Source organism: Rissa tridactyla, chromosome 1, assembly GCF_028500815.1.
Source record: "Rissa tridactyla isolate bRisTri1 chromosome 1, bRisTri1.patW.cur.20221130, whole genome shotgun sequence".
Classification (NCBI taxonomy): Eukaryota; Metazoa; Chordata; class Aves; order Charadriiformes; family Laridae; genus Rissa; species Rissa tridactyla.
Window position 1 is genome coordinate 152,508,137 of NC_071466.1, and position 20,404 is coordinate 152,528,540.

At 49.0% G+C, this 20,404-nt stretch overlaps 2 protein-coding genes across 5 annotated transcripts in view; one reads left to right on the forward strand and one right to left on the reverse strand.

Annotated features, from left to right (window-relative positions):
* Positions 1-8,344, forward strand: part of NINJ2 (ninjurin 2) — a 48,613-nt gene extending 40,269 nt beyond the window's left edge. Inside the window, exons 2-4 of the mRNA XM_054215694.1 lie at positions 4,838-5,069; positions 6,431-6,615; positions 7,489-8,344. Coding sequence (XP_054071669.1) covers positions 4,838-5,069; positions 6,431-6,594 — 396 coding nt within the window. The 3' untranslated portion in view covers positions 6,595-6,615; positions 7,489-8,344. The remainder of the gene's footprint in view (positions 1-4,837; positions 5,070-6,430; positions 6,616-7,488) is intronic.
* B4GALNT3 (beta-1,4-N-acetyl-galactosaminyltransferase 3) overlaps positions 8,311-20,404 on the reverse strand; it is a 69,587-nt gene continuing 57,493 nt past the window's right edge. For all 4 annotated transcript variants that reach the window (XM_054215642.1, XM_054215633.1, XM_054215652.1 and 1 more), the window contains 7 exons: positions 19,164-20,166; positions 17,344-17,642; positions 16,801-16,954; positions 15,995-16,067; positions 15,357-15,510; positions 14,494-14,620; positions 8,311-13,674 (listed from right to left, as the gene is read on the reverse strand). In XM_054215642.1, coding sequence (XP_054071617.1) covers positions 13,566-13,674; positions 14,494-14,620; positions 15,357-15,510; positions 15,995-16,067; positions 16,801-16,954; positions 17,344-17,642; positions 19,164-20,166 — 1,919 coding nt within the window. In that variant the 3' untranslated portion in view covers positions 8,311-13,565. The remainder of the gene's footprint in view (positions 13,675-14,493; positions 14,621-15,356; positions 15,511-15,994; positions 16,068-16,800; positions 16,955-17,343; positions 17,643-19,163; positions 20,167-20,404) is intronic.

Below are 20,404 nucleotides of genomic sequence, written 5' to 3' on the forward strand. Positions count from 1 at the left end.
TTGACCACAGCGTTCCCGGCGTGTCCCTTCCCTCGCGCACGTGCGGCCATGCACCATCCCGCTTCCTCGCCTGCCGGCTGGCACGTACAGCTCTGCGAGGGGAGTCCCACCCGCCGGGGGGCGGGGGGTAGCAGACATCTGGTAATCGCTGCTGTCACCCTGCCCCTGCCACCGTCTCTGCCTCGGCGTGGCACCACCACGGCGTGGCCAAAAAGTATTAAAATTGGCTGCCTTCACCCCGAAGCGGCCAGGAGCTGCAGGGAAGTGAGTTTCTCTGGAAAAGCAGAGTAGCTAATAACCGTACACTTAAGAGCAGCAGTATTGATTGAGAGCAGGGCCTTTAATCTCCCTGCTTTCTGCCTGCAGAAAGGGAACTGTGCTCCTCTCCTGCCTCGCAAGATGATGACTCTCTGTGTGCTTTAACCTTCACCCACTGATGTTTACAAAGTGCTTCTAAAGCCGCCAACTGGCAAACACCGTGGAAAAACACTCTGGATTTTCCCCGGTGCCTGATGCCGTGTGTGTGTGTGTGTGTGTGCGCGTGTTCGCCTGTGTGGGGCTGGCTGTTCATCGGCCGGGATCCCCATGGCGGGCGTCCCTGCACCTACCCCTCTGAGCGCAGGGCCTGCATTCACGTCTCTGTTTTCTTTGGCCTCTTCCAGCATTTCCCTTGGAACTAATGGCCAATAATAGAGTTTCTCCTCAGACACCCCCCTCTGCCAGAGCGCTCCCATGAAGAGGATTATCGTTCTTGTACTTGCAAGCCTCATGCTGTCCCACTGTCTCTTTCAGGCCGTTCTCCCCTGGGGATAGGGTCACAAAGCCCACAGATTTGCAATTAGATCTGCTCTGTAATTTATTTTTTTTTTTGTGCCCTGAAAAATACAAGGGAAACTGTAGATTTTGTAGAAATGATCCAAGTAGCTTTAAGAAAGCTCTATGCTCCCCTCGGCCTAAAATCTGCAAGCTTTCGAAAGAAATATTTCGATGAACCCCCTCCAAAAGTTTTCAGAGGAAAGTAGCTATTTCTTGTAAAAATAAAGGCACACTGAAAAGCAAAGAATTTCCCTCGAAAACTAATTTCAGTGGAAATTTTTCAGGTGGCTTCAGTGAGCTGTGGAGCTCAGCATGCCCTCTGGTGCCAGAGCCAGGTTTCACAGGCCCTGGGACCTGCCAGCTCCCTGCGGCAAAACCAGAGATCGAGTTTAAAAAGAGGGAGGGGAGAAAAAATAAAAATAATTCCGTACTTGTGGTGATATTCATCCTTCTTTCTCTAAGAATTCATACAAAAAATAAAAACAACAGTAGAGGTGAGAGTTAAATATTTGGGGGTGGGGGTGCTTTGAGTAAGAATAAAGCCTCTGACTTATGAAATGTAGACGGGTGCCTCACTCAGCCCCTGTAGTGATCCGTATCGCTGTGCCACGTTTACGCAAAAGGAAGCAGAAAGGGGATTTGCCTGAGGTCAGACTGAAGCCAGCAGAGTCTTTGCAGGGAAAGAGGCTGTCTCATATGGAAAGCCAAAACATCCGGGAACGGGACAGGGGAACCGAGCTCCAGCACCAGTTCAGCCAGTGTTGTTGTGTGACTGGGCTTTACTTTTTTCAAGTCCTAATTTCCCTACCCTTAAGAAGTGGGCAATAACGATACATCCCCGTCTTGGGAAAGCACTGCATACTGGTAGGTGCTGTTTTCCAGCAGACATGCTGGCTGTGCAACAAAGCTTGCAAGATGAACTTGGTGTCTGACTGCCAGGCCCAGGTTTCCTCTCTTTGTCGCAACATGGAGAAGAAAAGGCAGTGATTCCCACTCTTCAAAGTGACTGGAAAGGCACCAGCTCTAGCCTGATGACATAAATCACTTTGATGAGCCTTCAGGTATGGTCTGGACTTGACTTAGGGCTCTGTTTGCCAAAATGGAGTTATTTAATCTCCCCGGTGATCCCACGTAACCCCCTACAGCTGTGCAGGCAATCCTGCTGCAGGGAAACCAGAGCTGCTTGTGAATCAGCTCCTGAGACACAGCAGTTTACAGGATGGAACTTTAAGACAAAGCAGAACCAGAAATGGTGTCATTTTGAAAAAAACTGGATGTATCGTGGCAGCTCAAAAAACAAGTCACAGCCACGCGTTCACACCCCACAGATGCAGCGGTTAGCTGGTGAGAGCTACGGCACCAGGCATCCCAAGCAAAGCCATCCTGCATTCATCGAATTGCCAGATCCGTGAAGACTCCTGGTTTGTTTAAGCCTCATGTTGTTTGAGGCCTCAGGCTTGCATTCATAGCTGCTGGACTAGGCAGAATACTCCGTAAGGGCCAAATCAACAGAGGAGCTGGATTTCTCTAACTTCAGCTGGTGGCACAGGGGCTCCTGTGTCACAGGGGTTCCTGCAGGTTGATGTTTTTTAGCTGCCTAACTGAAAGCTTTGTGTCCAGCTTTCATCATCCAGTAACATTTTGTCTGCCTTTGTGAATCTACTAAGCCTGCGCTGACAGAACTTTGAAACAGGAATCACAGTTTTTCATTGCTCAGTGCAAGGTTTTCCCAGATCCTGTGACTCCTCATCAGAGAGCGGTGGCCATCCCCTGCCTGTGGTATCACGTCCCAGACAGGGGAACATGCCATTGCGCTCACCCAGATGAGAAAAGCCCCTGTGAAAGCTGTCTATTTTCATTGCCCGATCATCTGGGACACAGAGCTCGGTAAATTGCAGCTCTGCCCTCCAGGTAAAAGAGCACTCACACGCCAGGTGGAGGAGGTTGTGTTTTCATTCAACAGGAGCTCCTGACTTGCTTTATTTGTCTCACATAAGCAACCGGGAACAGATGTCTCAGCCTCCTTGTACCAGTCGCTCATCTAACAAAAGCTCTGTCTTGTTTGTACAGCGTCTTTGTTCTGGCACCCTTAACTCATCATTACACACAGATAAACAATCAATGCCCAGCCTTGTGACGCTGCTGGGAGGAGGGCTGACTCTTCAGGAATAAGGACAAAAACCACTTGAAAGGGGTCATATTTCAAACCTTGCACCACTTGGTATGGGTACCACTCTGTTGCAACAGGATCACATGCTTTTAAGCCAGCTGAGAAGGGGCAGTACCTAAATCTAGGTTTTTTAGATGCGTTCCCAGGATCAGACCTTTTGCTGGCCTCCTTTCCCTGAGATGCAAGATAATTCTCTTCTACCCCAGACAGTAATGTTTAAGAAGTCCTGAACCCCTACGCATTGCCTTTGAGTCCTTACAGGCTCTCTAGACTTCTACTTTTATCTCCTTCCAGTATCTTTTAACTTCTACCTTCCACAGCAAGAAATTACACGCTTTTTAAAAGGAGCCTCTTAACCACAGTGACTTTACTGTTAGAAACCCCAAGAATTACATGTTTTAAGCTATTAAAAAAAAAAAAAAATCCCCAAAAGCACTCTCCTACCCCAAGCCAGCCCTTTATTAGGGATCACAGCTCACCAATAGCTCAAACTGGACACAGTCCTGCCTGCCTGCTTTTTACTACGCATCTTTCTCACATGAGGAGGATTACTGGCACAACCCCTTCCAAAATTCAGCCCCAATATTTCAGTATCAGACACACAACCACATGCAGCACTCTCCCACGATCACTGGCTTTATTCCCACTCCCACCCTGGAACAGAGAAAGCCACTATTGCCCATGGATGCACAGAGAAACCAGAGACAGCAGCATGAAGCAGTAGCCATAAACCTTCTGTATCATGCCTGAAGCACAGAGGAAAGGTTATATTTTGTACTCCATCTGGTAAAAAAGGCTACCTCAGGCTCACACATGCTCCTTATACCCAAATTTAAAGGGTTATCCATCAGACAGCGCTGAGGGCAAGGCTGCTGGTCTTCACTCCAGCTGACAAGAGGCTGATTACCCAGAGCTGAAGCCTATCTGCTATGTGGAAGTGTTGTTTTTCTTCCTTTTTTAGAAAGAAGATCATAGCTTGCTGCAAATATATCCAAATCTTTTGTAATTGTTGCCTTTACTGGTGGTTTATTACCAGCTCATGACACTCTGGGTGAATTGAGAACAACCTTTTCTTTTTTTTTTCCATCATTTGGGTCAAAACAGCTAACAGGGGAACTCACTTAACAAGATAGAGAAAAGGTGGCTGGCTAAAAGCAGCCAAATGACCCACCGCTGTAATTAGATTAAGGGCAACCAGGTGATTTACCCCTTGTAAATACCTATTTCTTTCCACTGACAAAAAATGTGCCTGGATGATTAGTTAAAGTTAGGTGTGATGGATCCCACCCCTCATCTTGGTGCACTTCAGTGCCTGATATTTTGAAGAAATAGTGCCCCTGGTTTCAGAAACAAAAATGTGGATTGTCTCATCTGCTCTGGCATCTTATCTAGGACAGTAGCCAGCAAAAAGTGTTCAGAGGAGATACAAAGCCTAGCCACTGACAGTCCTTTGAACACCCGACCCAAAGAGAAGATCTCACTCTGATCCCTTCTAAGTTTGAGGCCTGTCTGTGCCCTGAAGGAAGAGAATTTAATATTCCTTTCAAAATCCCTAGCTATGGATAATCTACATTATTGTAACTCTGAACAAGCTTGTTTTTCACAAAAATACTCAGTATTTTTCTAACCTTGCTGAGCTCTTGATCACTGCAAATATCTCGTGCCTATTAATATCACGAGGTGAGTGTGAGGGGAAACTGGATGCTCTCAACACCTTTAAAACACGCAACTTTGACTCTTTCCCCGGCTTTCTAGATAAACCCCGTGGGGAGGCAGCAGCCCGTTCGACATGGATGGGTCTGTTGGCTTAGCAATTGTTACCAGTTCATGCAGTTTCTCCTGTCTCCCCAGGGCGTGAATCCTCATCTCCGGATTAACGGGCCGATGAACATCAACCACTATGCGACAAAGAAGAGCGTGGCGGAGAGCATGCTGGACGTGGCGCTCTTCATGGCGAATGTCACGCAGCTCAAAGCGGTGCTGGAGCAGGGGACTTCCTTCCAGTACTACACCACCCTCATCGTGCTCATCAGCATCTCCCTCTTCTTCCAGGTGATGATCGGGATTCTCCTCATCATCACGGGTAAGGAGGCCGCCAAGGCACGTGCACCCTTGTAGGGTGTTGTTTGGCCGACATGGGGGTGAGAAGGAGAAGCCTCTTCCCCTGAACCATTTCCCCTGGCCCCAACCAGGGCTGTAGGATGTTTGAAGAGAGCTCGACGTGGGCAGTGGGGAGCTCTGTGTTACTGCTCTTCAAAGTGGGGAGGGGGTTGGTTTTTTCTCTTGCACAAAAGCTCTGAGCACTACTCTTCCTTCACTTTCCCACTGCTGAATCCCTGTTGTAGGGAGAGAGCTGGGTTTCGGGCCCCTTGCTGCCCATCCTGTAACGTGCCCCTTCGTGCAGCTCCTGCAGATACTACATTTTAGCTGTATCTTTCGCCTCACTCAAGCTGAGACCTAACATAACAATTTAGGCAGAGATATTCCCTATATTAACCTCACATTTAACCAATCCTACAGTTCTCCTAGTGCCATACAGACAGTATGTTAACACCAGCATTTCAGACAGGCTTGCCCAGTGCTCCATCTGATACAGGAGTTGCTGTATTTCAGCCTCCAACACATGCCCAGTATTAAAGTCTGCAGAATGCTGTCTTTTCCTGTATATCCTATGTGTTTTTTCATGTGGGACACAGGATCACAGGTTACAGGAAATCCTGTGACATGTTCCTTCCCCTGCCTGACATGGCACAGCCTTTCCCAGTGGCAGCTGCGGTGGCTGGAGCCAGCTGCGAAGAGAAGGGGGACAGGGGACCACAACCGAAGGCAGGGAGCCACAAGGCTGCCGTTTCCATGGCTCATTGGCCAGACGGCCCCAGTAACTGGCGCATTCCTGTGTCTGAACTGATCAATGCCCATCAGCTAAGGCTGATCCCACTCATGGACGCAGATACCTCTCGGTCTGGGGGCGAGGAGGGTGTTGATAGCTGTGTCAGCACATATGTGAGATCTGGGTGTCAAAGGGGAACTGGCCTCCCAACCCGAGTACGACATTGCTGACTTTGTCGCCCATGTCACCCGGCCTTCCCTTGCCATGTCCCATGGCCATGCAGTGGGGCGAAGCACATGGCACATGCCTGGCTAGCATGCAGCAGTAATTTGGCTATTTAGGGTTTGCCCATGGGAGGGCCATGGCAACTCCATGGCAAAACAAAGACATGATGACATGACATAAAAAAAACATGTCTTTCCTCTGCTCTGTCCTCCCATGTTGTCCTGGGGCAAGCTGTGGCCCCTGTAAAGTTCCTGGGACTATTCCCCCAGCTCTGTGGCCACATGCCCAGGGGCATCATGGACATTTGCCAGGCAGGGAAGGCTTGCAGGGGCTGGAGGACTTGGAGCCAAGCTACAAATCTCCCTTTTTTTTGGTATTGTATCACACAGCTCGTTTGAACCTGAATGATGTTGCAAAGCAACCCCGCCTGAATATACTCAACAACGCTGCCACAGCTCTCATCTTCATCACGGTCATCCTCAACATCTTCATCACAGCCTTTGGGGTGCAGAAGACTGGCCTCTACCCTACCAGGAATTTTCGACCTTATTAAGTCACGGGGCAATGGAGTCAGGTAAGAAACGGGTGAGTTCCCATCACTGCCAGCCCCTGGAAGCGCTGTCTCAGAAAACATCATTGCATGGTGGAGAAGGAGAAGGCAAAGCTGCACAGGTTAACAAAGCCTTTCCAGAGGCATGTTGTTGTCCCACAAGCATCTGGGGCCATTGAACAAATTCCCTCAGAGGAGGAGGATTTTTCCTTGCTCGGTCTTTAAAGCAAGAACACCAAACATCCCAACTGCTGGGATTTATCAGCAGCAAGTGGTTTTCAGAAGGCTGCAGACCTCATGCTAGATAGATAGCAGTTGTGGATGGGAGCTAAATTCAGAGAAGAAATGAGGTGCGTTCTGCGAGGTATCCAAAGATGGCAGCATTATCTGAGCAGAAGAAAAGGAAGGTGCTGTTGAGGTGGGGGTGAAGGAGCTCTTCACAACAGCCAGTGTGGCTTGGCCCGGGCTGTTTTAAGAATCTAACTCTCATTTTCAAGAGGGAGTTTTGTGAGTAAGGGTCCAACCAAATGCTTGGGTTCCCATGTCAGGTCAACGAGGGAGTGACATGTTCTTAGGTCAAAAGTCCTTCAGGTCAAGAAGCAAAGTTCACATCTCTTTCTTACATGACCTACGACACGTAAACATAGTTTAAATGCAATACACTGTGGCAACAGCTGGCAAGAAAGCTCAATAGGCAGGATGCAAAGGCCAAAAGCCTCTATAAAACCACTGCTGGCTTGGGATCCAGAAGGGTGTGAGTGCTGAAGAGCAGCACCCCACATCCGTAAGGGTGGCCCTGGTGCCAAATGACCCAGTACAGAGTGACTGCTCCTCTCTGCCCATGCAGCATGGAGGAGCCTGCCGTGACCTTCCTGGTGTTTCTTGTCTTCCCTGCAGGATCTGAGCAGCGCGGCTGGTGGGGAAAGCTCTCCTCCTCTACGTTTTCACTGACCTCAGCAGGAGCCCATCGACGAATCCGGAGAACTGGGTTAAAATTTTCAAAACCGTGTGCGTGTCATGGTATACCGGTCCCTTACTGTAATGCTTTTGCAGTTCTGAAGGGGTGAAAACCTCGCCTTTCAAAGCTAGAGCAAACTTTGCTAGAGAGAGCTGCAGGAACAAGCAGCAGGCACACAATTTCAAAGCACAGTTCTGTAAATCTCATCTCTTCTTTTAGTTGCCTGCTTCACATATTCAGTATTGGCTCATTTTGTAGAGAAGACCAAACGATTTACTTTGTAGGCTAAATATGCAAGAAAAGTCCAGCTTTTTTGTCTCAAGCACAAGTTGCTATACTTAAAGCAGTGCTACCCAGTAGTTTACCTCCCAAATATTGGAATGGGTTTCTCAAACTGAAAAAAAAGTTCTCATGGGAGGATAGGAAAGTGTGCATATGTCAACGTAGCTAAAACCAGTTCAAATGTTTTCCTAGTTGTTTAAAAGTAAAATTAAATGCGACACAGTTAAGAAAACAATCACATATTTCCAGCATTGGAAAATTAACAATGACAGAAAATAGATATTTTGGTCTGATGTCATCGCCTGGGACCTATAAGGAATAATGTCAGAATAGCCTGACAATATTTAGTAGAAAATGAAGGAAGATTATACACAAGGAAACACTCTAGGCTTATTGCCACAATGAGAAATGACAGGTGCATAGTGTATGACTTTATTAAAAAATCACCATTATAATTTAAGGTCTTATCACTAACATGAATGTTTTTAAATATATCATTTTTATATTGACAATGCGGGAATTCTTTTGTACTAGAAACAATTTGTTTCCTTAAAAAAAAAAAAAAGTGTTTGAATTAATGATTTTTCAGATTTTTTTTGAAGGAGTAAAATTTTTCGATCCTAAATTTTGCAACTCTGTAGTCATGCTAAAAAATTGGTATTTTAATAGCCTGGTGTAAGCCTATTTAAATAATGACATGCTTTTCTGATTATTAAATGATTTTTTTCATGGTACGGCAGAATCAGAGTTCAACGTGGATTTCTCATTTTGCATACTCTTGCCACCACTGAGAAAGAAATGTCATGAAAACATCCACATATTGGTTTTCAGGAGCCACTGTGAATCTCTGACGCTTAAAAAATCCAGATACGGGCAGATTTCATTTGTACTCTGTATTTGACTTTACAGAACCAGACTTCTATTTAAGTCACGGGTGGTGCTTTTTTCTGGAGAGGGTTTGAATGACCTTGCCCACAAAGCCTGCTGGGTGAGGCTACGGGCCAGCATCAGCCAGTACCTGCAAATGACAGTGGGTTGTTGGTTTTTTTTGCAGCTGAAGGAAAGTTGCATAGAAAGAGTAGGGTGGAAAACGCCAGTTATGCATTTACCAGAATTTAAATGCACAGAGCTGAGCGCAGCCTGGGATCTGTTTGGTGAAGGAGGTAAGGACTCATCCCCCACTTTGTCCCAGGGGATGGCAGGTCTGCAGGAACACAGTTTTGTGCTTATCCTGGTCCTTGGTCTCTGCTGAGACCAACAGTCAACAGGGGTGACTGTTTCTGGGACGCCTCTGTTATCCTGCTCTTCTCTAGAAAAAGGCTTCACTGTACAGGCAGCAAAACTAGTTCTAGCCTGTGCAAAACCACCAGCTAAGGGCTTTCAGCCACTACTGGCCAGCTGGGTTCATGAAAAGGTAAAAAATTATGCATCCCGTGTGCAGATCCCAAATCCTGTGACTCATTGCTTCACAGAGCAGGAGGCAAAGCAATTAGCATTGATGACTGAACGTAAAGAAAAAGAAAAAAAAAAAAAAAAGGTTCAGCTAGGGAAAGAAGCAGTGAGGAGAATTTCATTACCAGATCTTAACTTCAACACCATCGTCTCAGAGAGCTGCCAGGTCAGGTACGACGGTGCACGAGGCCTGCCCGAGCAGAGAGGGCTTCCCATCACCCAGCCCAGGTGAGCAGAAGACGGGCAGCCTACTGGAACGCTTTCCCCCCCCATCACCTTTAATAATCATTTCTCATGGTAATGGAATCAGACTCATTAACAACCTTGGCTACCTTTTTCCCTCTCCATGTCTGACTCCCGTTTCTGCCAAGCTTTCTATACTCAAAGGAGTCACAGTTGAAGTGAAAAGGGGCCAAATTTAAATCTAAATAAGCAGTTGCCGTGAAAGAGCTGACATCCCATTTGTGTAGGCTGTGCCAAGTACTGAGCTCAGGTCTAGTCCCTCACTTGCATTCTTCTCCAGGAATTGTCCCCTGCTTGCAAGAGGGACCACTTTGTTCTCCACATTCCCTCTCTATGATTGCATCACACTTCTGCTTTGCCGGGATGTGTATTTTTCCAATGTTTCTACCTTGTTTCACATGAGAAACCCAGGCAGACAGGAAGAAAAACGGTTTTGTTGCCACCCCACCTTCTACAGCCCTAGAAGGGACTGAAACAGGTCTCGCTCCTGGCTAACCTTGCTCGCTGCATCTCCCACCCACCCCTGGCTGCCGAGTCCTCGCTGGCTTGGGCAGTGACCTGTCTCTCTGGTATTGCCCATGCCTTCAGTTATGTGAAGCCAGAGGCGCAACACCTGGTTTCTAACCCCTGCTGCATGGCGAGGCGGGTGTGAGTAACACACAGACAGAACTGAGCTCTTGTAGGAAGACAAGGTATTTATAAAACATGAGGGAGAATCAGTATATCCCCCAGCTCTAAGAGAGAGGTGGCCCAGGAGGCGTCTTGAAGGCACAGAGCCACTTTAAGGCAGATAATTCAAAGGTACAATTCAGATTTTTAACACAAGGCATCGGTATCTAAAAAAAACAATCAACTTCAGACATTTGTAGACAATGAGCAGAGGCGAGATGTTCATACTGGGCAAATGTTAAAGACAACGACAAAACAAGTCACATCATAATTTTCACACAATACATTTCTCTCAGAATAATAGCTGCAAGATTTGCTGCTGGCCGGCAAGCCGAGGTGTGTATAGCCCCATCTCTCCCTTACAGCCCACAGTGGTCTCTGAGCATGTGGGCTGGAACACAGCTTTTGTCCCCATGGGCTCTCTCCAAGCTCCTCCACGGAGGCTGCCAACTAGCGCCAATTAGTTTTAATCACATTTACTACCGCAATGCTTGAATACCAACTAAGAATCCCCACTGTGCTAGAAAGGGAAGAACATTTGTGATGGTAATTTTGACAGTGGGGATACTGGCCATCAGGAAACTGGACTGGAACCCACTAACTCCTTACATCTCCACCAAGGTGTCCTCTGAGGTAGAGTTCTGCTTGCCACTGGCCTGGGTTACAAGGTACGAAAGAAGGAGCACAGTCACAGCTAAAGTATGGGGGAAAAATCCTCAAATTCTGGTGGCAGTGCTGGAGTGAGGGCTGCAGTCCACTCTTTGCTGACTGTCCTCTATGGTGAAGAAGAGGGGTTACTCGTATCATTGAAGCCGAGTGAGTTACCTTCTGGATGCACCCAGTTCTTGCCAGTGCCTGCAGATGAACGCCAGCTGCTAACTTTAGGTGCTGCAGACCACATCTAAGCCAGATGTGAATGCACACGGTACAAATAACCCTTCCTCCCTGTGCGTGACTTAAGGGCCGCCACCGAATCCATCAGCCCTCCATCTGCAAAATGGGCACCAGGCCGTTCTCTGCTTGACGGGGCCAAACAGACGGGTCCCACTAACGCCCCGGTGCTCACCCTCCCTGCCAGCCTCTCCCCATTCCATAGGGATTGCGTGACAGAGCCAGCCCGGACAGGCTGTGGAGGCACAGCCCTGGAGCCTGGAGAGCAGCTCACCTGCACACTCGCGGGGCTGTGCCTGCATTTGAGTGAAGCACAGGCTCCGACACGCACCGAGGGCATGACTGACGCTGCACATTCCAGGCAGAAACAGAGCTTACTGCAACGTTGCATCACAGGGCTCTGGCCTCCTAAACTCCTATAATACATTCTTTAAAAAAATAATAGTGTTGGCTGTTGTCAGCCTCTTCCCTCTCGCCCCAACTGCAGTGTTTCATTTCTCAGTCTCTACATGAGTAAAACACTTTCCTTCAATAAAAAGACTGCTCTGGCTTGGGCAGAAGGCTAAGGCTGCCTCTTCTGAGATATTCAGTGTCTGCATTCTGGCAAAGGCTCCGCAGGCTCAGAGACACAGCTCTCTCTCGTCTACTTCTCACCATCGCTGCACACTCTGCAGAGAAACTTTCTGAAATCTAGTTGTCTTTTTCTGACTCCACCAGTCACAAAACCCAGACAGAGGCAAGCAGATGACTTGACAAGATTTCTATCTCACGTGCCAGGACTTGCACGTTCAGTTTTGTACTCCAATAGGGGAACTTGATGGACTTGTCAAGCACCACAGAATTAATAATAAATGAATGCCTATTCTGAATTGGCATCCACTCTATCAGTGTAAAAAGCAAAAAACCTCTAGAACCATGTCAGCATTGCTTGTATACTTGATAACTCCATTACTCACTTTTCAACAACTCCCCCCAGGGCTAGGTGCCATGAGCAGCATCCTCCGGCACGGTCTCCCCTGAAGCGTGGGACCAGTAGCAGCTTTTTCAGCACAGAATGTGGACACCGAAGCCCCAGTGCAAAGCACTGACTGCGCTGGGGTCTCTATAGTCCTGTAAAATGGTTGTAGGGGTAAAAAGTCTTGCCTTACGTTAATAGCAGCTTCAGGGGCTGAGAATTCCCCATAGCATCAGGCCAGCTGCAGACAGGGGCTCTTTCCACAGGTCTTGGATCAATGCTGGCATGGGTCTGCCCATCCTTTTATTCACTCAACCTTCTTCTCTCCTCGCTGTTCCCTGCACTCAGTGCAAGTGCCAAGGCCTGAGGCCACCTCCTCTGTACTGGGCCAGAGCTCCCAGGGCTGTTTCAGAGACGAAGCACCAACAGCTGTGCTGGTTCTTCAACCAAGATCCCTGCTCTTTACATAAAAGTCAAACTATGACGAGACATAACTGTGAGGCCATAACTTATTAAATTAACCTTTAGATGCTGCATAAACGTACAGGATTTAGAGAGCAGAATACTCTGTCTCCTCTTTTTTTCTGACAAAATCACAATATTTCAACTAATAAAATATTGCCACTTCTTCCCTGCTAGGGTTTCCCTGATATCATTACGACAAACACACATGTCTGTCAGATAAGGCTGCAAAATTCCTCCTGAGATGACCTCCTAGCTTCTCTGTATAACCCCTCCACTATCCTCAGGCAGTGGACCAATAATGGAGGTGGAGCTGTAACATCAACCCCTGCCACCTTGCCCAGTTGCAGGCAAATATGGCTCTCATAAGGGATGTGTACTCGAGTCTCCAACTATGGCCCACGATTTGCTGAATGTGAACATGGTTTTTCGAAATGCCTGAAGTAAAAAGCACAGAGAAACATCTAAGCACCAGCAGCCTAAAGTGCCTATCAGCTCCTCCACATCCAGATTTCCTTGGGTCAGCACATGGGCGTGTGGACACAATACAGTTCAGAGAACTTATTTTGGTCCTCTGTCCAAAAGCATGGACACTGGAGAGATGGGGAAGGAGGGGAAATGGGGAGGGTTTTTTTGTTGTTGTTGTTGGGTTTTTTTCCCTTCAAGTATTGAAAGAGAAGCTGTGTTACTGCAAATAAACCATTCTGGGATTAGCTGGGATTTGTTTGCCTGGTTTGCACCACGCAAGACTCAACGGGAAATATGGCACCTCTCCCACTGTACCATCCGCCAGACCGCATGGCAGGAAATAGGAGTCCTTCACTTGTCAACATCTCCCCCGCACACCTTCCCAGCAAGACACGGATCCCACGTCTTGGATACAATGGCTCACCAGAGAAGCTCCCGCTCCCCTAGTCTGCCTATCCCTTCCTCAGCTGTGCTGTCCCATCAGAGGGCTCTGGAGGCAGAGGAAGAGTTTGTGCACTCGGCTGTGTGCCTTGATAAAGTGCACGTCGAGACGAGATGGTGGACGGCGCTGCTGGGCAGCTTTGGGGTTGAAGGCTACAGTGTCTTCAGCTGGCGCCGGTTCCACATGCCCCGCTTCGAGTGAAACCAGTGGAAAAAGTTTCTCAGGGAGAGACGCTCCACTTCCAGCCCAGCCTGCAAAATCCTGGCAGAAAGGAGAAGGGGAAACTTGATCACAATGATGCTGAGTGGGCTCAGCCCCAGGAAATCTCTTTTAAGTTGTCCTGTTGTCAGGAGACTGCGATTGAACTGAAGAGTCCAGAATAGCTCAGACGTATCTCACATCCATAAGCAGGTGTCCAATGACACTTGCTGAGTGTTTATGCACCCCTGTTTATACAGGACTGGTCAGGAGTGGGCTGGGCTGCACACGCCAGGCTATGAGGAAAGACAGCTGGCAACATGGGATTGCTCAGGATGCTAGTTTTTTCTGCAGTCATCTGACAGAAAAGAGAGGAGAGGCCCCAAAACCTAGAACTACAAACCCAGAGGCCTAGGATTTGTACAGCAGGATCCCTCATTATAAACGTCTCAGAAATTGTAACTGTACCTGATAATATTTAAATGTCTCTCTGACAACTGCTTGTCTGGGCAATTGCTATACATAGTAGGGGAAGTCTGAGGGACCCAAACCAGACCCACTGTGCACTGCGCTGCTTGAAGAGGGCAAAGTCTTCACCATCACCAGTGCGTTATCTGCCTGTGCCCAACAGCAGTGTGGCTGGAAGGCACCAGGAAACGGCTTCTCTGTTCTTTTATTGGTGGCTCTAGTAGTGTATTTTGGGTCCACTCGCCTACTAGGTTTGAGGTCAGAATGTGCTCAAAGACTGGCCCTCACTGACCAAGTTTATGGTGGCATTAGTCACTTCAGTCTCCTCAGATCCCCATTCCCATGGTCATTGGTCTTCCAGGATCTAATGGGTCTTCCCTCCTGAGCATATGAATGATGACAATGAATGCCTACCTGTCCAGGAGTTCCCAGTCCTCTCCTCCCCAGCGGTCCCGAAACTCTTTTGTGTTCATGCCTCCGATCTTGTCCAGGTCAGACTTGTATATGCCCAAGAGACCAAACCCATTCACCTCCCAGTAGCCTGAGGACAGCATAAAAGAGGCACAGGCATGTTGGTGCGTTGAACCATTGATGACTCCAGCAGGGCTGCTGGAGTGAGACTCAAGCTACTTCTATCATGATGTTGACACCAGAGAGCCAACTGAGCACCACGGCAGAGCCAACCATATTGAATCTTTGGGAAATGAGAAAGGCTTGTGGACAGATGGCATGGGCTGCCCTGTGAACTTGCCAGCAGGGCCTCTCACATCTCCTGCCTGGCAGCATAGTACCTGATGCACATGGACTGTCCCAGCTACAAGGGGTTTGTCCCTGTGCTTGGATGGCTCAGGATGGCCACCTCCATCTAAAGGAAATCCTACGCTCAGATGATCTGTGTCACTTTCCTCCCTCTGATTTGGGTTGGTTTCCCCCACCCCTAGGCTACCAGCTCTGCTCAGGACAGGCTGTGCCCCCTAGGAAAAGAGAGAAATAGAAAGGAGTAAAGGCAGGTTTTTTCAAGGTCCTCAAATCCATAGAGGCCCCTAGAAGATGACCAGGAGAAACATCATATAAAGGGCTCTGCTGGGTCTTTCATCTCAAATTCCAAGTACCTGATACCATCAAACCCCATCCTATGTCTACTGCACTCTCACCTAGGAGCCCTGGTAAGCTCCAGACCTTGACACAACCAGAGGAACAAATCTAGAGGTGGTAAGCACCCTTCTCCTTTCCCCGCTCCCTGAGGTCTGAGACAAGGAGACTCCGCTCCCTCTTACCGTCAGGCCACTGTGGGGACATGCCACAGTGCAGCCTCATGACCATGGGTGCAAAGGCCATCTTGCCTTCCACGCAGTGCTTCCGGATTGAATCAATGACTCCAGCTGGGAAGTGGATGTGGAGGTCACACAGGAAAATGATGCTGTGCGGGTCCTGGAACCAACACCACCAGTTGGGAAAAACATAGGTTGATTTTAAGTAAGTCTTTCTTGAAGGGGAAGAAGACAAGAGATATGGGAGTGAATTAAAGAGCCATTTGTTGCTAGATCAGAAATTGAGGTCCTAGGGGCTCCCAAAACAGCCATTGACTGGCTGTTCTATGATGGGTGTGAAATACTATAACTATGACCTGGCACAGCCAGTGTCATAAAGCTGCTACTGCTGATATCAACAGCCATGATACTACTATCCTGTCTGATAGCCCCAGCAGGTGGGCCAAGAAGCAAACGAACCACAGGCTTTGTGGAGTAAGGGAAGAGTTGCTTACTCTAAAGGGACAGGAAACACATCTATGTTTGATCTGGTTTGCTAGGCTATTTCCTTCCCTAAAACCCAGTGTGTTCAGTATGAATGGCAAGAGGTAGCACCGGACGCATACTAGAAACCTTCCTGTCGACCCCACGGCCCCCAGGCTTACCGTCACGAGGTCTATCCCCGCCTGCAGCCCAGCAGAACGCTCGAAATTCCCCGTCAGCTTCAAGTACTGATAGCTGTGGGTCAGACGGGAAAGAGAAGATCAGTGCGTGCACGCTGGCGAGTGCTACACTGTGGGCATCACACTGGGGAGCCGCCCCTCGCTGCCATGCACCCTCGTAAGAAGGAGGAAAGTCTTTGCTGTACCACTGTGCAAGCTCAGTGCTGCTCTAGGGCCCAGTGTGCCCTGAGGGTCTTCTCACTTGAGGACAGGGCACTCCCAAGTGAAAGCCTTTTCAGCTCTAGTCCAGCTGTATCCTAGGACTAGACGTCTTATTGGGAACCCTTGGCACATAAAGGAAAGGATCAGCCAAGGCTGGTTCAGGTCAGAGTAGGGTTAGCCAGAGAGCTATTCCAGCAAGTGGAGTCCCCGGAGGTCTCCACACACTCTGTTCCATTTCTCACAGCTTTCTTGTCTTCTCTGTCCTCCCCCTGCCCCATCACCGGGAGACTTGCTTTCTGTCCTCTCTTTCAAACTTGAACAAAAGCCAGGAGAAAAGAGATGCATCTGGATGGATGACTACAATAGGTATTGCCTTACAGTTTTATAACACGATTATATGCGGTATACATGCATGTACATTTTAACAGCAATATATGCACGTATATGTGCAAGGTATGGATGGATGTCATCTTTGGGTTTCCAGCTGCAGGATGCTGTGGCTGGTCAACACACAGCGACTGGCAGATGTGCTGTCTTTGCCAGCATATGCATGTAAGCAGTTTTTTGTGACCAAGCAGTACTCTCACCTGTGCAAGCTAGACCTTTTCAGAGCCTTCTCTACATCCATATCATCGCTGCTGTAGTCCGTGATGATGATGTTGAAGTATGGATCCTTAGTGAGTCGGAACAGCTCTTCCATGTCAGAGATGAACTGCAGCACCCAACGTGCCTGGTTTTTCACTGGTTGTATTGCAAAAGGGAGAGAATCCAAGCAAAACTCATTTCAAAGAATGGCGTGGCTTCTCAACAGGCAAGGCTTCTTGCCTCCTCTCAAACCCTCCTAATCTTGCAGGGATGCTGAAATAGGCTCAGGCTGAAAACCTGGACCAAAGAGCCAATGAGTGTGGGTTCTTTCCCAGAGTGTGGCAGGAGTTTTCTCCAAGCTTGTGAGCCACAGGAGTTTGGGTCCTGTCATATTTCTGAGGGGGTTTAACTTGGACAGAACAGAAATTGGAAGTGATCCAAATAAGACGGTTGAGGCTGGCCCAGACCCACTGTTCAGGACTGCCCTCACGGGAACCACCCTCCGTGCCATCCCACGATGTCCCGGGGAGGCAGGTCCCCCTTACCTGGCACCACGAAGTGAATCATGGCCCGGTGGTTCCAGGAAAAGCCCTGGGGCCAACACAGCTCTGGCTCGTTCGCCACAGCCATCAGGTGCCGCCGGCGACCCCATGCCAGGTTCCTCATCTTCCTCTCCTCCTCCTCACCGCCACCAACGCCCTGCCAGCCTCGCGCAAAGATGTACTCAGAGAAGCGGATGAGCCGCTGTCCCTGCTCCAGCAGCTCCAGTTCCAGCAGGTAGCGGCTGCCCCGCATGCGGTCCTGGCGTTTCTCCACATTCACGATACGCTGCAGCTGAAACCGCCTGCAGAAGATATGGCTGGGGTGGGCATGGCCCCTGAACACCAGCCCCTCTCCCACCTCCATCCTGTTCAGCTCTGCCAGGCTCTTCCCTCCTGCCTAGGACAAACCTTTTTGTCCCCAGCTTCCCCCCACTTTGCTGCACCGCTTCCAAGGTCCCATGGGAAGGTTTAGCACCTGTTTCCTAAATCCACAAGCATGTGGGATTAGATCTGGGATTCCAGCCAAGAGAAAATAGTTGGCAAGGGAAATGAAATAAAGGTGACACAAAAAATAACATATGTGTCTGAATGATTGTAGTGCTGGTAATAGTGAGTGTATTCAACACCTCCTACAACGAACTTGGCACAAGGAGTATGTTTGGGCTAGTGAAATTGGCTGATGACAGCTTATCCGCCAATAACATGGAGCAGGACCAAGCAATCATGCAGTAAAAACTGGGGTGAGCTGTAGGTTCAGAATGGTCAAAACAGGATGAAATGCCAGGTCATGTCCTTTCAGGTCATAACAAGAATTTCTGCTGTAAAACAGACACTCATCAGATAAAAATGCTGAAAAAAGCTTGCGTGCACTTATCAATTACACTGTGACTTGATGTGGCCCTGAAAAAACAAAAGAGATCTTAAGACGTAGTGTGAGAGTTACTTCCAGCAGGGACTGGGAACTAGTAGCATCCATTCTATAAAACAGCCAGGATACTGGTCACTTACATACAGGAAAATTACGGAAATAAAGGCTAACTCAACAGAAGGGTCATGAGTTGGATTGTATAGCTTATAGAGGCTCAGAGGAGGTACGTCTGCCATAAAGGCAATCAAGATGGTAAGTCTTGAGAAGAAAAAGAACCATATCAAGATCATGTGAAAACAGAGTACCAGCAAAACCTGATCTCCAGTGGGTCACCAAACAAGCGAGGAGCAGAAACACCTTCCCAAATCAGTACTAGGACCATGAAATCTAGCTAGTTTTATGACGGAGGTGCACACATTCAGATGACAGTGTAGGGTACTTGGTTGTCTCTGAGGTCAGTGTACTGATCCACGTTATCTGACAGGTCCCTTCTGGTCCTATGTCCTAAGTGATTCATAAGGTGAGATGTGGCAGGCATCAAACCACGAGCACAAGGAGCTCCAGTCCTACATCATATCAGCAGAGTTTCTTAATCTTCAGCTGATAAAATGCTCCTATGTGCTCCCAATATCCACACTGTGCAAGGAGGAAGCCAGCAAAAGGTCTGTGACGCCAGCTGGACAGAAACCTCCAATCTTTCAAGCTTACTGCCACCACCTGTTAGAGGGCGATATTCAGCCCCTAGGCATGGTCTGGTGTCCAACAATTCCCATTTCTCAGCCAAAAGAGGTATGTAAAGCCTGAGTTTTTACACAGATTCCTTGCCTGAAGTCTTATTTCTCACATCTATTTTACCCCCTGATTCCCACTAGCTCCTCACACGACAGGCATTCCCTGTGTAGTGTGGTACACCAGCTCTGGGACACTGCCCCTTGGTTTTTACACTGTGCCTTACCCTTTACTCCTCTGGTTGAGCTTCTTCAGGAAGACACGTGTGACTTCCAGAGCCTCCCTTTCTCTTAGCAGCAAGTTTCCTGACGTGTTGCATTTCAGGTCAATCCAGTCTGTGCGCAGCATATGGAAGTCCAGGTTGCTCGCGCTGAAGGTCTGCTCCCAGTTCACCGCCTGGTCGAACACTGGTACGTAATCAAAATCATCCTCATCTTCTTCCTCTAGCTCCCCATCCACCTCTTCCTCTTCTGCTGCCACAGGTCCAGACTTGTCCTTCACAGGAGATACCACCTGTGCCTCTCCCTCACCCATGTCCCCACCATTGGCTGCCTTATGCTCAGCAATGTAGGTCTCCACTTGATTCAGCCACTGCGACAGCCCAGGCTGCTGGCTGGGGCTGGCAGCGCTCACAGCACGTCTGCCGGCTTTGCTGGAGACTCGGCCTCCTTTCCTGGCTGGCACGGTGCCTGCTGGCTGCAGCTCATCTTTAGTGGTGCTGAGGTCTCCTTGTGGTCTCAACCCTTTGGGAATTGTGACCCTTGAGTTCCTGGGGCCGCCGAGACGCTGCTGCCTTTGAGACATGGTCCTAGAAGGAGGGTTCGCCTTTTTGACAGGCGCTTTCCCCTGGATGGCCCTGGCGTGCTGCAGAGGGCTCCTGGATTTGTCTTTGATGCCAGCTTTTAAACGGGGTCTCTTTGTTATTGGGTTCCCCTCTAGGCCAGCCTGGATGAGGCTTTGGTTGGCAGAGGCCAGCGTGGCTGATTTGACAGCAGACCTCTTCGTCCTTCTCCTCTGTAGCCCTTCTCCTACGTCACCACCCGTCACTGAGAGGAGCCGACGACGCTCCCGGAGGGAATATTCCTCCTGAACTTTGTCGCTACCCACCACTCTGCTGGGAACATTGCCTGCTGGTTCTGCCCTCCCCGTGCCGGGGCGCTTGGGCGGGCTCGTAGTCTCTGCATCCTGCTCCGCGTACTGCAGGTCATCCAGGTTCCCCTCCTGGGAGCCTGCAGGAGTAATCGCAGTTACACCTCTGGCATCCTCCCGCTGCCTTCCCTGTCCTGATCCAGGCACCCACCCTACCAGGGGGAGCTACTTCTCGCTGCATCTCAGCATTGTCTCTCCTGCTTAGAGGGACAGGGATGCTCTCACACGCAGGAGCTCCTCAGGACCTACTAGCCAGCATTGCCAAAGGCCGTGAAGGGGTCTGCCTTTGCCTTTAGCTGTCTCTCTGGCCACAGCTTT